The sequence below is a fragment of the Plodia interpunctella genome, chromosome 28 (genome assembly GCF_027563975.2).
Source record: "Plodia interpunctella isolate USDA-ARS_2022_Savannah chromosome 28, ilPloInte3.2, whole genome shotgun sequence".
Lineage (NCBI taxonomy): Eukaryota > Metazoa > Arthropoda > Insecta > Lepidoptera > Pyralidae > Plodia > Plodia interpunctella.
The window spans coordinates 2,088,323-2,103,401 of record NC_071321.1 but is presented as its reverse complement, the minus strand read 5'-3'; the positions used below and the strand labels follow the sequence as shown (position 1 = coordinate 2,103,401).

The following is a 15,079-nucleotide window of genomic DNA, read 5'->3' as shown; positions in this document are numbered from 1 at the left end:
GATTTTGCGTGAAAGAGTAACAAACATACTTACATACATCCTCACAAAGTTTCGCATTTATAATATTAGTAGGATTACACAGAAATGCAGCTAGTATACTACTTATATAAAAAGGCATTAAATTAAAAAAAAAAAGTTTTAGTAGAATTGATATTATTTGCGTGTCTATGGCAAATCTACAAACACATTGAATACTGAATATTTTCTTAACAGAACCGCCACAGCCACTTAACAGCCACTTCGACGGCTTCATCGGAAGCTGCCATCAAGTCGGCCCGAGTACAGGTGTTTGGACACTCGGGACAGGCGAGAAGATGAGCCGTCGATTGCGGAGAGAAGCCACAAATCCACAAAGAAGTAGAATAGGGTAGTTGACAAGATCAGAAAATTGCAAAAAAATATGTTTAATTTAGATAAAATTGATATATTTAGGATCATTATGATAATTCATAGACTGTAACAATGCAGCTGGATCTAAATACCAAGATTTAAAGTTGGTTGGAAAGTCAATTTCCAAAAAGTATGAAATTATAAAAATAAATGTAACCATCATAATAAACAAAATTTTTGTGACAACTTTTATTAAGAAGTATCATCATCGTAAACGTAATATTTAATGTAGCTGTCGAACAAACGTAGCTTTCTTAGCGAATATTTTAGCACGTTGTGACGTCATTCCTACATGTCATTTAGTACGGAGCATTTGGACGAGTCCAAAAATGTGTGATTTTATTTTTGTCATATTTTATTTTCACTGGTGTTTCTATTATTATAAGGGCATTCGAAATAGTCATCAAAACAAAAATTTGTCAACTAGCCTATTGATTAAATGACATAACCAATATACTAGCTTCTATGCTATAGTTCGTTTTTGGACTTTAAAAAAATCTTGTCCAGTTTACATACCACACATCGAAGGCATGATCGACACCATTTTAATGGAGAAAAACCCATCGAATTAATTCACAGGACATACAATGCTTCCAGTAACCGAACTGTCGAATGTAGTAATTACATTTTTCAAATCCACAATTCCTTCAATGTACTAAGAGCACATTAATTATAAACTACTACACATCAACATTTTATCGAAAATAGTTATTTTTGGGAGTATATAAGTTTATTGATAGATATATAGTTTTGTAATCAAAATTTAACAAATTCTGCAGATATTTTTTTCACACTGTAACACGAAATACTAGTCTACGAACTGAGTATAAAACCATACATGTGTATACACACGACAGCATCATTTTTAATGCAAACATTACGTTACTTTGTACTGTCGGCAAAAAAAAGTAGTAAAAATAAATATAGTGTTGCTCGTGTGCTCGTTGAGAAATAAATGTTCATGATTAAGTAGCTTTATGTTTCTCTGTAAGTGAATATCTGTATTCTTATGAGAAATAAATTCTTTAAACCTAACCTAGTAAAATTTTAACAACTTAGTTAAGTATATATTTATTTTGCAATGCAAACAAAACAGAATTGAAGACTGAAAATATTTTTTTCCTTTTAAGAAAATGTTGAAAAGCGAACTCGAGCGTCGATGCTCTACGAAAGTCATAGTAATAATAAGCTTAGTTACCAAATCCTTAACGGATTTGATAAAACTACCGACCAAATAATAATTATTATTATTTATTTACCAAAATGTCTACATTGAGTTTAATCGAAATAACTGAGATAAAAATCGAAATGATAAAAATTATGGAAACGCATATTAATGTGCTGTATGTTAGTGTGCTGCTGACTGTACTTGCATACATCATATTTTTCACACCTTTGATGACGGTTTTTTTTGTAATATTCTTTTGTTTATCAGTTTAATTGACATCCTGGATATTCCGGGTCAATATCAAAATTGTATATCAATTTTTCAATGTCACCTTTTTTTCTGACCATACCCCTTATCTCTCAATGTCACACTAGTGTAGTATGACCCACATATACGATCATTATGGCGAAGTTATAGCGCTACATCGCATACCACTAGTATATAACATTTTTAATGTAAAACTTAATAGATTGAGAGAGCAAACAAGAAATACAGAAAGATTTTGGCCACAATCTATTTATTGTCGTCGGAGATCTTGTTTCATTCAATGACAATAGATCATACATTAAACCTATACATATAATGAAACTGTAAGTAGGCTATGTCTTTACATAGGAGATATTAATTAAAAATAATTATCTTTATGGGACTAAAACAAGGTGAACATTTTGTTTGTCTGTCTGTATGTATGTTTGAGCGTTACGCGAAAACTACTGGATGGAATTTGATTTCTATTTTCACAGTCATATAGCAGATGGTCTAACTTAAATTCCGGTATAGGTTTCATCGAGATAGCATAGAACCCGAGATATTTACAATGAGTTATGAGCAAACACACGAAATAATCTGTGAAGCAGCGGGCAATAGCTAGTATGTTTAATAAATATATCAATATTAAATATAGAAAAGAAAATAATTAAATGTACTCACAAAGCCACTCTTTGCTTTCTCATGGCGGGACATTGTTTTCTCATTAACATTCAGGTGAACCATTCTGTAACAACAATTTTATTATAAAACAATTTTATTATAAAGTCATTAACATTCAGGTGAACCATTTTGTAACAACAATTTTATTATAAAAATATAACTTAATTAATTTGAATCAAAAAGTATGAAAAAGTCTGCGCCATGAAGGAAGTCCCACAGTGTGCGTGTGTGTAGATCTTGAGTCTCTGAAGGTGGTGACGATGGCAAGATACTATTCGGAGAGGGAATGCTGTCTGTGTGATGGGCACCATGCCTAGGGACCCGAGTTTATATATTTTTTAAATAGTAATTAGTAATTATTTTAGTTTTTAACATAGTAATATAGTTTCAGTTAAATTTTATTCAATTATGTGAAAAATTTTTAAATTACAAGATGTCACTGCAGGAATTACATCAATTACCTATTGTTAATTGACTAACCCTTAGTCGACTAGTCACCATAGCAGTTTGTGCTAGTAGTTCGTAGCTTTGGTAAATATTATTTAATTCAGTATAATGACATGAAAAAGTACCTGTGAAGGCCTAATTTCTGAAGAAGTGCCTAATCTCAATGATGAGAAAAAAACATCACCTTGTATGTACCACTTCTTATACCATGGATGTTTCTTCTCTATTCTAGAACCACATGCAGGAAATTGTGAATTATATATCTATTTGTTCTTAATTCAACTAGATTAGAGACACAATTATAATCTAGTGGAAATGTCTCATCACTATTTCAGCCCCCTTCCGTTGTAGTAAAAATGTATAAAGATTTGACAAAAATTCAGTAGACATACAAGTTTGACAAAATAAATAAATCTTTTTTATCATTATTGTTTCTATCTTCAAAATCCCTTTGGCTGCAAGATATCTGTGACCTTGGCATGATTGAGATAATAGCAAATGTTTATATGATGATATTTCTATTCATTGTGGAATTCCATAATGACATATACATAAACAAGTCTAACAAGTCTAGTAGGGACCGCAAAACAATCACTAATTTATTGTATAATACAAATCTGTCAACTTTTACTCAGTAAGTGAATTAAGCGTGATAAAGTTTGGAATTTTGTTATGTCTTTATCATGCTGCTGAAGGTCGCTACTCTTTAACGGCTTCATTTAGGTCGAAAAAGTAAACTTTAGGTCTCAATATTAGTAGTTGTTTGTGTTTTGAACATCTTGTAAAATATTACAAGAAATAACTAAATATTCATGGCGTATGAATCATAAGACGCTCAAAATGTTGTTTAGCGGCCGCACCCGGCCCCAATCTTTCCTTTTACAACATAAAACAGCAAAACATGGGTTTGGCCGTCCAACGTTCTTTATAACCTAACAAACTCTTGGATATCGCTGTGTAATCAAACAAATATGTTAAGATAAGATAAGGAGTTAACTTTACCACTGAAAATGCTTGAAATTAATCCGAAATATTATCACAATCATCACTTTTTTGATAAAAACATGGTAGATAACACAAACAACGGACGTATCGCACACACATAAGTATAGCTATGCTAGTGACGTGACGTCATTCGACGTTTGTTGATTGACATTTGCTGGACATAAGAATCAAGTATTGCCATCGTAATAAAAAAATGAGATAATAGATCGATTCAATGCTGTGAAACGATAAAAGCGGGAAAATAAAAAAGACCAACGTATATTTAATTGAAATAACAAGAAAATATATAAATGAAAAATAACTTTCCTGGAAAAGAAAAATGCTGGCTGCTAGCCGTCTATTTTCAACTTTAAAAACATATCTTCTGTTCTTAAAAAAAATGATTCACTTTTGTTTTATTTTACAATTTCCATCCATCATATTGCAATGATATCAACTTTTTCAATTTTTAAAAATTAAATAGTAAATTCACAATATACTGGAATAATTGAAATTAAATCATGGAGAAACAAGAACAACCGAAGAAGTGCTTCTGTGCCAGATGTTTTTTGCCAGTTTGTCAAGAGGACAAGGTGGACATAGATGGCCAAAGCTTTCATAGACTTTGCAGTACATGCTGTGAGTACCTATTGTTCAATACACGGATGTAAGCTACAAGTTTGAAATATGCTATATGAATGCCATATCATTTTTAGGAGTGTTAAAATAGTTTGCTACGCTAGAACTACGAATTTGAAAAGTAGTTTCTTTCTCCTGTTCTTCCAAGGCCATAGAACGTTGGAGCCCAGGATTTGCTTTCATGAGTGCTTTTTCATTTTACAGGGCCATTTGTTGATCCAGCCAGCTCTTGTAATAAACAAGAGTATTAAGAGATGGTACTTATTAGAGAGGGTACTTATTTATTTAATTTTATTCAATTTTGCAGGCATATGCCGGACGATCCCAACGTCTCTGAAGATGTTCTATGGCCACGTGTTCTGTACGGAGTGCTTCAACACGCATGTGCTGACGAGATTTAGAGGGGAAAGTCCTCGTATCCACTCAAATAGCTGGTGGATGCAATGGGCACCTGGAGCGAAACCCCAGGCACAAGCGAATGCTAATGAGAACAAAGAGGAAGGTGAGAATCTGGTTACTTTCCAGTTTAAATTAAATAAAAATTGACAACACTCAGTGGTACATAATAAGCACACAAGTCACATATACGTACAATGTCATAACGTACTGGCAACGCCATACTTGTGGGTGAAATTTGAAATAAGTAGCCGGGATTGGTCGTGTTTTCAATGAGTTTTCAACGGGGGCAGAGAGTGGCCGTAGTATACGCTTATACTGCGCTTATGATCCGAAATCTTTTAACAAGAAATGCAGGATTGACCAACTTAATGTTATGGCTCCGCAAACCCGCACACTAACGTCACTATCAGATGTTATTGTATTTTTATTTATTAGAGACAATTAAAACTAGTTAGTTACTTTTAATGGAAAATATGTAAGTATTACAGGTTTTACATATACGGATTTTGGTGGGAGTACATTGTGTATTGTAATATAATTTGTAGATCTCACATTTTAACTAATTAATAGATAAAAGTAAAATAATAAAAATGTGATGGCGCTAGTGTTTGGTGATCAATAAAACTTTTTTTAATTTAGTAAAGTTAAAATTTTTGAAACAGAAATGAAAGGTCCGCAGAAAGCCGAGGTGGTGCCGGAGGAAGCGCCGAAAAGGTGCACGTGTGCCCGATGCCTCCTAGCGGTGGAAGAGAATAGCAGGATTCAGATCGACGACCAAAGTTTCCATCCACAGTGTGCAAAATGCTGTGAGTGAACATTTTTCTACTATAAAATATCTATTAAAAAATTTAACATTTTTTATAAAAGTCTAATTATTTGTATTCTTTAGGTTGTCACAGTTGTACGGGCTGTCTACAAAGAGTAACGGAATTTTCAAAATATTTTTTTTTGTCATTGCAATACCAAATAGAACGGCTAAGATTGGTTGTTGGTTGATGAACACCCAGTGTTGCCAGCCAACAGAACAGGAGGACACAGCGCTCTCCAACATAGATTAATATTCGGTTTTACTTTTGTATGCGTAGCTCATCTGAGCGTTTTCCCAGTTGCTTCTAATGGTTGTTTATAATTTATTTCTCCATTGACATGGTCTTGGCTTAGCTATCGTTTTGTATGCGATTTGCCTACAATGATTTTCTTGAATTCCAGACTTCTGCCACAGAGTACCCACATCGAATGTCAAGATCTACTACGGACAGGTGTTCTGCGAGGACTGCTTTAACCGCTATGTGCTAAGCCACAATAAGGACAACCCCACTGAGTTTTTTCGGTGGGTTATTCGTAGCTTTTCTAAGTAATTACGTACTTCATGGTTGAGAATTTATAGCCTAATAATATTTAAAGACTTGACGATGATTTTATGACCGGTACCTACTTCCCTGGCGTCAGTCTGCTTTAGACATGCCTATCAAGTTTGCGAGGATATGTGTAAGTATATATGTTACTCTTTCACGCAAAATCTACTAGACGGATTGTTATGAAATTTAGTACACTGGTAGAACACTGCTTTTATCTCGATATTCCCACGGGAGCGAATCCCCGGGACTAAGCTAGTAAGTATTATTTTGTTTGTGCTGGATATACTGTGTTAACTAAATAATATTGTTATTTTGTTTCTGCAGTACATGCTTCGAACAATGGCAGAGCAACGCCCACTTCGCCGACAGCATGAGGGAGTTCATGAACAGCGGCGCCGGCCGCCGGGACGGCGCGCCGCTCGTGTTCATGATGCAGCCGCAGCAGTTCTGCCGCTGCGGCGCGGCGCCGCCCACACGCGACAATGTACAAGCTGAACAAAAGAAATGTAAGCTGTCTTATATTATAATTCAACTGTCAAATAAGTGAAGTCGCTCAATGTACTTTGTATTGCAATGGCAAAAATAGACGTCAATTTTTAACGTTTATTATTGACAGAATACTATAGGTAGTTCTGGGACTTGCGCTGCTCAGAACTTTAGATGCATACATAAATAGCTATCTCTTTCTGCTGAAGATCTATCGGGTCTTCGGTTCTTAGCACTATGAGAAAAGAAATGCATTCAAATTCTTGGCTGGATATGACGTTACAGTCAACGCCTATAGGGTATCCGTTCCTTTTTTCTGCGGATTCCTATGAATAGTACATTGTTAAATTTTACGTTGGATATATTCTGGGAGCTTTTGATTCTTTCTGAAATTCAATTAAAGCCATGCCATAAATCCCTTATTTGGTGGAAAAATACAACTTTTGCTTTTTAGCTTGTAACAAACTTACTTTTCTTGTAGGTGCGTAAAATGGTGAAAAATTTTCAGCTGCCACACCGGCTACAAAGTCAATAGAGGAAAGCTCAATTGCCTACCGGGACCTTTCCTTCGAGAACCGAACGGAAATATCGGACATCCCAGAGTCGTACGCAGCATTGGAGGACTCCCGCGATAGCCTCGGTGTGGCCGCATCGGAAAAAATCGAAAAGCTGACGAAATATTTACACGAGAGACGCGTTACAGACAAAAGCTCGAAAAAATGGAAAAACTTTCAATATGATCAAATTTCAGCAACATCCGACCAGTCGTTTTACGCGTGGGTTGATTTTCAAAATCCCAAAACGACCAGTGCTCGGTCGGATTGTCCTAAGTGTTTGTGGCAGTGTGGTCCTATTTACGTAAACGGTGATATTTTTCAAAGAAAAGTTTGTTGTGAAGACAATTGAAATTTGAATAAAATGTGGTGTTTATTCCTGGATCTTTTATCTCTCAGCTCAATCTTTTGAACCATAGTTCTATCTCACAATCGAAAAAGACGATTACCCCACCAAACCGCCAAAAGGTCTGGATCGCTAGTGAAAAGTAATCTAATGTAGTCAATTCCATTTGTAAAGTAGCATCACTTACTATAACTTACAAATTTGTACAGAACCCTCATCTGTGTGCGAGTTTATTTTTATTTTATTTATTTATTTTTATTTTATTTAATAGGCACACAAACAGATTACAGACAATGAAGTACAGAATATTGACTTAACAATAATTATCAAACTAATCTATAATCCAATAAAGTGTACACAGAAGAACAAAATAAATTTCGTGTAAGCAAGCCTAAATCTATACAGTAGAATAAATTGATATTATATAAGTAAAGACGTATAAACAATACATACGCATAAAAGATACATATATATCTATAAATATATAATTTAACTCGCTCTTGAGCGTTTTTTCATCAATAAGATACGACAGCTGAAATCGAGTTAGTTTCTTTTTATGGCAATACATGTTCAAATGTCAAACTTAACAACAACGACAATACCAGTAGTTTACAGGCGTGGCTTATTTAATGTTTTATAAGAAAAATACATATTTTAACCTATATAATATTACTGAGTTAATGTGAATAAATATATAAAAGAATTCCCTTATCATAATTATCGTCTGTATGAGATTTAATGCGATTAAAAGTTCTTATAAGTCGTTAATTGTTAGGGCGTCGTCGTGATTATAATAGGAAGTGTTTATTTTGAAACAAAACAATGTACGGAAGAAAGACGCCTTCTACATATCGGTCTACGCCGTCCGTATACTCCCACTACACCGGAAAGTAAGTATTTAATGTATATATTGTGATATTTAAAAAAGTAGTGACGTTTGAAATGTACCATAAATTCCCGTAAAAAGTTCTGCACTATGTTACTACTCATTTTTATTCTATGTAATTTTAATGCTGTACCACCACAGAGCAAAACATCATAGAAAAAAGGTACTATTTTGTAATGATATAAAAACAATTACATAAATCAGCATTTTTTTTTTTCTATCTGGAACCTTCACTCCTATATGGCATACGGGATTTATCATGTGTGCTTTGCTATGTTACACTCTACCTGTTGAACAAATTTCATTGTATTCCATTAAGTTGGTTTTAAGTGAGAGAATAACAAATATATACATTAATACATCATCATATACATTAACATAATTATGATCAACTTTCAGATCAACAACAAACCTTCGGTCTACAAAATCGGTTCGTTCTCTACGGGTGCCATGGTACCAAAAACCAATATTGCATGATGCCTTCTTTTTGGATCTCCAACGAGGTTCCCTACTTGCTGGATTTATATCACTTGTAAGTTGTTATTTAATTAATAAACTACATTTGACATGATGGTGGTGTAATGGTTAAGACTTGGATTGTGCTATGACCTTTACACACAAGTCACCCACAGCTGTGGAATTTGCCTCAGCTGTCTCTCTCTCTTAATAAAAATATACAATAAAATAATATTTCTCTTAATAAAAAAATATAATATTCAAGAATAAATGATCAAATATTTGTTTCAGTTTATATCACTATTCACATTTGCCCAAAGCATCTTTGACCTGTACTGCCTCGGTATGGCAACACCAGGGTCAGTGCATTATGGATACTATGTGATTAGCTTCCAGTTTGTCTATGTGGGCAGCGCACCAGGTAAGATCAGTATAAAATCAAGATCAAGATAAAACAGTCGCCTGCGAGTCTGTCTTAAACTTTACTTTGTAAGCTGTTTCTATTTTTTCATACTAGCAATCCGATTTGGCTTTGCTCTTGCCATTTATGTGTGTAACAAACTTTGGGAATTAATCTATTCATATAATAAAACTATAAATGGGCTGTTTGTTCATGCAAAACGTAAAAACTACTGGAATTTGATGTTGGTTTCCATAGTTGTGTAGTGGATGGTCTAATTTAAAATCTGGTATTGTTTCATCGCGTTGCTTAGAACACGGGGTTTTGACAATAGTAAGTTATGAGTGGAGTATTGACAATATTTATTGATTTATTTATTCAATACATAACACACTATCATTACATACTCCAATGATACTTATGTTAATGGATGAACATATTAATAGGACTGTATTTAAAATAGGGCTGTTGTAATAAAAGGTCCTGAGGTGATGAAATGCGTGTATTCGTCCAGAATGAGAAGGGGAGAGAGAGAGCGAGAGAGGGAGAGCACGCGGGAAATATATCCAAAGACAATATATATAACATAGACAATGCTAAAATGTTGCTATTGCCAACAACTTATTATGATAAATAAATGTGGGTGTGAAGTCGCGGGCAAAAGCTAGTTGTCTAAATGACAGTGCAATCTATGTCTAAATCAATTGCATTGTTTAAAAGAGGAAAGCTCAGAAACATGGAGAGTGACTTTGTATGTAGTAATAGATTTCTGTCCTTGCACCATCACTCCTCGCCAGAATATACTGATTCGGGTGAATTTCGCAAGCGTTTGAACGCGGCGTGAGCGTTTCATTAGTGTCTGACATTTTTTAAAATATATTTTTTAAAATTAAAAATAAAATAAGTACAATGTTAATTTATAAAATTAATATATATATAAGTACAATGTTAATTTTATAAATTAACATTGTACTTATATATTTATGAAATAGGTTGATGAATTGATTACTGTGTATGGTACAATTTAATGAACACTAATAACATCGCGCGGCGAAGTTCAAAGCGCTGGTGAAATTCACCCTAATTATGTATTGATTGCAGTTCGGAACGTCCTCATCGTGTTTTCTCTGTTCTCCTGGATCGGCTCCGTAGCGGTTCTCATCACCAGTATTATACTCATCAATGCTTTGAGGAAGGTAATATCAATTGTGTGTAATTTTGAGAATTTTCAAGAAGCTGAAATCTCGTTTGTTATAACTTATTGTTCAAAAATGAAAATTGATATAAGTTAGTCATATATAACGACGACCATCTTTCACAGTCAACCAGCAATAGGTTATATTTATATCTAATATCTCAAGTTGTTTAACAGGTTATTAAGATAGGTTTAAAAAGTTACAAAAAGGTGACTCCCACTAATATTATCAATGCGAAAGTTTGTGAGGATCTGTTTGTTATTCTTTCACGGAATATCTACTAGACCGATTGTTATGAAATTTGGTACATGGGCAGAATATCACCTGGAATAAAACATAGGTACTTTTTATCCCGAAATTCTCATTGCAGCAAAGTCCCGGGGCCAGCTAGTATAAAATAAAAGCCTTGTTACTTGTATTGCGTGATATTGTGTGTAATGTGTATATTATTTTTTGTATTTATTTGGTGCAATAAAAAGTATTGTATTGTATTGTATTGGTAGAACTTCATTCGTTCACTATCTCAGCAAGCACAATCATTAGCTTTTTATAACAATTATGGCACGTTACATTAATCTACATTAATCATTATCGTTCACTCATGCTGCCTTATAGCTAGTACAGCAACACAAAAACCAGGTATGTATTTTGTGGCTTGTGATCTATTATTTGTACCGCGTGGCAAAAGGTCACGGGACATTTTTGGACAGTTTGACCAGCGGACATTTTGGGACATAGTTATAATTTGGTGCTGTGTTGTTTTCGTGTATTTCTGACTAATTCACGTGAAATTAGATTAATAAAGCTCAATATTGTAATTTGTTGCTAAAATTATATTTTAAAGTTTTTATTTATTTATGCATATACAGGATGTTAGACAGTAGACAGACAGCTGATGTTGTATTATGGTCAAATTCACGTGGGTGAAGCCTCGGGTATAAACTAGTATGGATTCGTTTAGTATGGATTTTTTTCATTAGTTTTGAACTCCATGATACTGAACAGATCTGTTAACATATCACAGAGAGCAGTGGAGACTGACGTGCTGTACGCACCCCCACATAAAGTGGAATATGTCTAAGCGGGTAATGATTGGGATATCAATTTTTTGTTTTCTCGACACAGGAACACGAAAAACGCATAATCCCATGGTTATACACCTTCGGCGTGTTTATATCATTCCGTCTCATCGCATTCATCTTCGCCGCCATTGTCAACGACCTGATCTTCGCTTACAACGTGCTCATGTGTCTCTGCTGGATTGTGTTTGTCGTGGTCGGTGCTTATGGCTGGCTACTGGTCTACAGTCTGTACCTGGAGTTGGCGGACTTGACCAAACTTGAGGATTTGGCGCATTTGAGGGTGAGTTCCAGAATGGTATGATAGGTATCAACATTTTTATGTTAGCTCCACACTGTCCCCGAACTTGGACACATGCCGACGCGAATGCGTGAACATTGCGTAGTTAATATGAGTGTTTTTATTTACCGCAATGAAAAACCAACAATGTATACCGACAATGTGGAGCCGCCATTAAATGAGTTTCTTTCGACATTCCTTCTCGACATTCCGAAATGACAGTTGTTTTTAGTTTTGAATATGACAGCACCTTAACCTTCCGTTGTCGTACATGGCGACTAAGGGACATAAACCTTTGCAGTGGATAGGCAAAGACATTATTCCCAAAGAGGGTTTACGTTAAGAGGCTGGTTGTAAGATCACAGTCGAATCTTCAAAATTTTAAGGTTAGCAGCTCCACCTGCAGTTGCCTATGTTTGACCTCGGGTCAGTAACTATATCTATTCCAAATTTCATCAAAAGTCGGACCAGCGCTTTAGCAGTGAAGGCGTGACAGACAGAAAGATAGACTTCCGCATTTACAATATTTACCTGACCCAGCCTTTCGGTTGTCCCAGCCACAACATTATACGGGAGGATGAGAAATTTGTCATATTTTAATACCCACTACTGATCGTGATTTTTAAATCAATTGTTTTTAATTCCAGATGGGCACAATGGCATCTCTAAACGCCTCCCTCGCTGGTTCCCGCCCTACAACACCTCACAGCACAGTATCAACCATGCCAGCCTCTCAGATATGATGCCTGGACACTTCTGACACCAATCCGGACAATTCATACACCAAACAGGACAGTTTGGACACCGAATTGCCCACCTGGAATACGAGACCGAACGTTTTGGATACAAATTTGTCTTCTTTGGACACTAAAGTGGATACTTTGGACACTAATACGGACGGCGAGGAACCGGATGAGTCTACACCACTAGCCGAAAGTAATTTAGAAACTCCGGTTTAAGCTTTTTAAACTTTTCATTATAAAGAATATTGTAAGTAAATAATTTGCTGTTACAGTCCCGTTAATAAGAGGTCAGTTTTGACAGCAGAATAGAAAATACATTGTGAATTAGAATGATGGATGGATATAACCTAAAATACACTTTTGACAGCTGTCAAAAAATAAAATTCAAACCACAGGATGCAGTCTGTTCACAGATAAAACTGAAAATCAATGCACAAGTTGAGCATTACAAAATCGGGCATTCAATGAGGGACAAGTCTAACATGTTTCTCTTGTATGAGTGGAACGGTAGATATTACGGTGTCTATAGTTTTTTGTCTATCAAAACTGACCTCTTTGTGTTCACTAGACTTATTAATTAAATATTTGGTGTCAGAAGACTTCGATTGGTATTTTAGATAGTTTATACTCAACTGCCCAGAAAATGAGAGTAATGTCTTTACGGTCTGTCAAGATAGTGAAGAAAATATATTTTAAACTATATTTTTTGGCATTGCAATATCAAATTTAATGGTCAAGATGGGTTGATGCACCCAGCGTTGCCAGCCTATGGGGGACAGCGCCCTCATTTCATCAGCTTTGACAGGCTATATATGTATCAAGGATGACAGTGGCAGTTGAGTTTTTTTTTACTTGGTAGAACATAATCATAGCGATATAATAGGATGTAATTAAGTCAACTGCCGATTTCTGTGAATGGAAATGTGAAGACTAATTTATCATATCGTCAATTGACATATTAAAAAAACAGGGTGGATTTTTAAACACATTTTTCGACGACATTCTCTGTAAATGGGAAACAATACATTTATTTATTGTATTACATTGTATGTACACGTTTATGTATACAGAGATATAAAAAGTTGGACAGTAAATAAGAAAATAAATGCTGGTTATTTCAAATTAAATCTCTATTAAAGTATGTAGAATGGCCATAAATTTCATTGCTCCCACTTACCGATGACAGAGATTGACAACATTCGGCTGCCGTTTTGTTTGACAGCCGCACAATATATTTATTTGAAATTAGTTTTCTTTGTTAATTTTGTTGTTTAAAATGGAACCACAACCCGGTCCCTCTAATGTGGAAAAGCCAAGACTACAGTGGTTAAAACGTAAAGAGTAACAAACCAACACAGTTAGGAAGGTAGAATTATTATCGTGTACTTTTAAATAAATGTTGACGACATCTACTGTGACCTTGTATGACCCCTAACCCTGTACCCAGTTACCGAGTTTACACAATTTTGCGATACATTTCATATATTCCGAAACTGTCGTTTTTGAAATTGGGAAAACACAGTACGCATGTGTCAATGGATTTTATGGCCAACCTTATTGAATTTGACTTTATATACTTTTTATTTACATACATACATATGTATATAGAATAATAATAGAATATTGTGCATTAAATTTCCATACTAAGTCAGTTTAGCTTGGTCAATTTGTATTTTTTATATATTTGGATTTATTTAGATATTTGGATTCCTGCTCTATTACATAATTGAAATTGCTGTCAATTTGTTAATTAAAAACTCACCCTGTGTAAATGATGTTAGTGTTTAAAAACTTGTTCTGTATAAATCATTTTTCAATGAAGTGCCATTCGACGACCTCTGTGGCATTATGGTCGTGGCGGCTGCTGGTCCCGGGTTCGAACCCGGTCAGGTCAATCTTTCTCAGATTGACCTGGGTCTTGGATGTCTATCTGTATATGTTACAGATTATAGTATCGATGAGTTAGTGTCCCATAACACAAGTCCTGTACTTACTTTGGGGCTAAGTCAATATTAAAAAAAAATATTCGTTTGCCACTGATATCAAATTGAAAAAAAATATCTAATTATAGTTTCTAAAAGGAACTTTTGACTTGTTAATAAAAGGGCACTATTATATTTTTTTGTTAATTAAAAACAAAAATATTTTCTTAAAAGCCCTTATTTGTTATTAAAAGTCCGTCCAATTTTTGAACGTTTCGTTGTCAGTGTAATCTCCACACTGCCGTCGAACAGCTCGCCAAACTTTGTTGGATTCGGTATACATCGTTGATTTTTCGTTGCGGTAAATAAAAGCACTCATACTAACTACGCAATGTTCACGCATTCGCGTCGGCGTG

General features: G+C 34.8%; 3 protein-coding genes across 3 annotated transcripts in view; 2 read left to right on the top strand and 1 right to left on the bottom strand.

Annotated features, from left to right (window-relative positions):
- The window catches only part of dia (diaphanous), a 50,030-nt gene extending 45,960 nt beyond the window's left edge, over window positions 1-4,070 (bottom strand). The window contains exons 1-2 of the mRNA XM_053766143.1: window positions 3,938-4,070; window positions 2,489-2,552 (exon numbers count right to left, since the gene is read on the bottom strand). Coding sequence (XP_053622118.1) covers window positions 2,489-2,551 — 63 coding nt within the window. The 5' untranslated portion in view covers window position 2,552; window positions 3,938-4,070. The remainder of the gene's footprint in view (window positions 1-2,488; window positions 2,553-3,937) is intronic.
- Window positions 4,071-4,335: 265 nt separating this feature from the next.
- Window positions 4,336-7,731, top strand: LOC128681873 (uncharacterized). Its single transcript, XM_053766150.2, has 6 exons — window positions 4,336-4,558; window positions 4,866-5,060; window positions 5,620-5,763; window positions 6,167-6,287; window positions 6,640-6,821; window positions 7,310-7,731. Exons 1-6 carry the CDS (start codon window positions 4,441-4,443, stop codon window positions 7,705-7,707), a joined length of 1,158 nt encoding a protein of 385 aa, XP_053622125.1. The 5' UTR covers window positions 4,336-4,440; the 3' UTR covers window positions 7,708-7,731.
- A 552-nt stretch (window positions 7,732-8,283) lies between these two features.
- pasi2 (pasiflora 2) lies at window positions 8,284-14,371 on the top strand. Its single transcript, XM_053766140.2, has 6 exons — window positions 8,284-8,591; window positions 8,987-9,119; window positions 9,335-9,464; window positions 10,545-10,639; window positions 11,765-12,001; window positions 12,646-14,371. The coding sequence occupies exons 1-6, from the start codon at window positions 8,524-8,526 to the stop codon at window positions 12,739-12,741; spliced, it is 759 nt and encodes a 252-aa protein (XP_053622115.1). The 5' UTR covers window positions 8,284-8,523; the 3' UTR covers window positions 12,742-14,371.
- The last annotated feature ends 708 nt before the right edge of the window (window positions 14,372-15,079 follow it).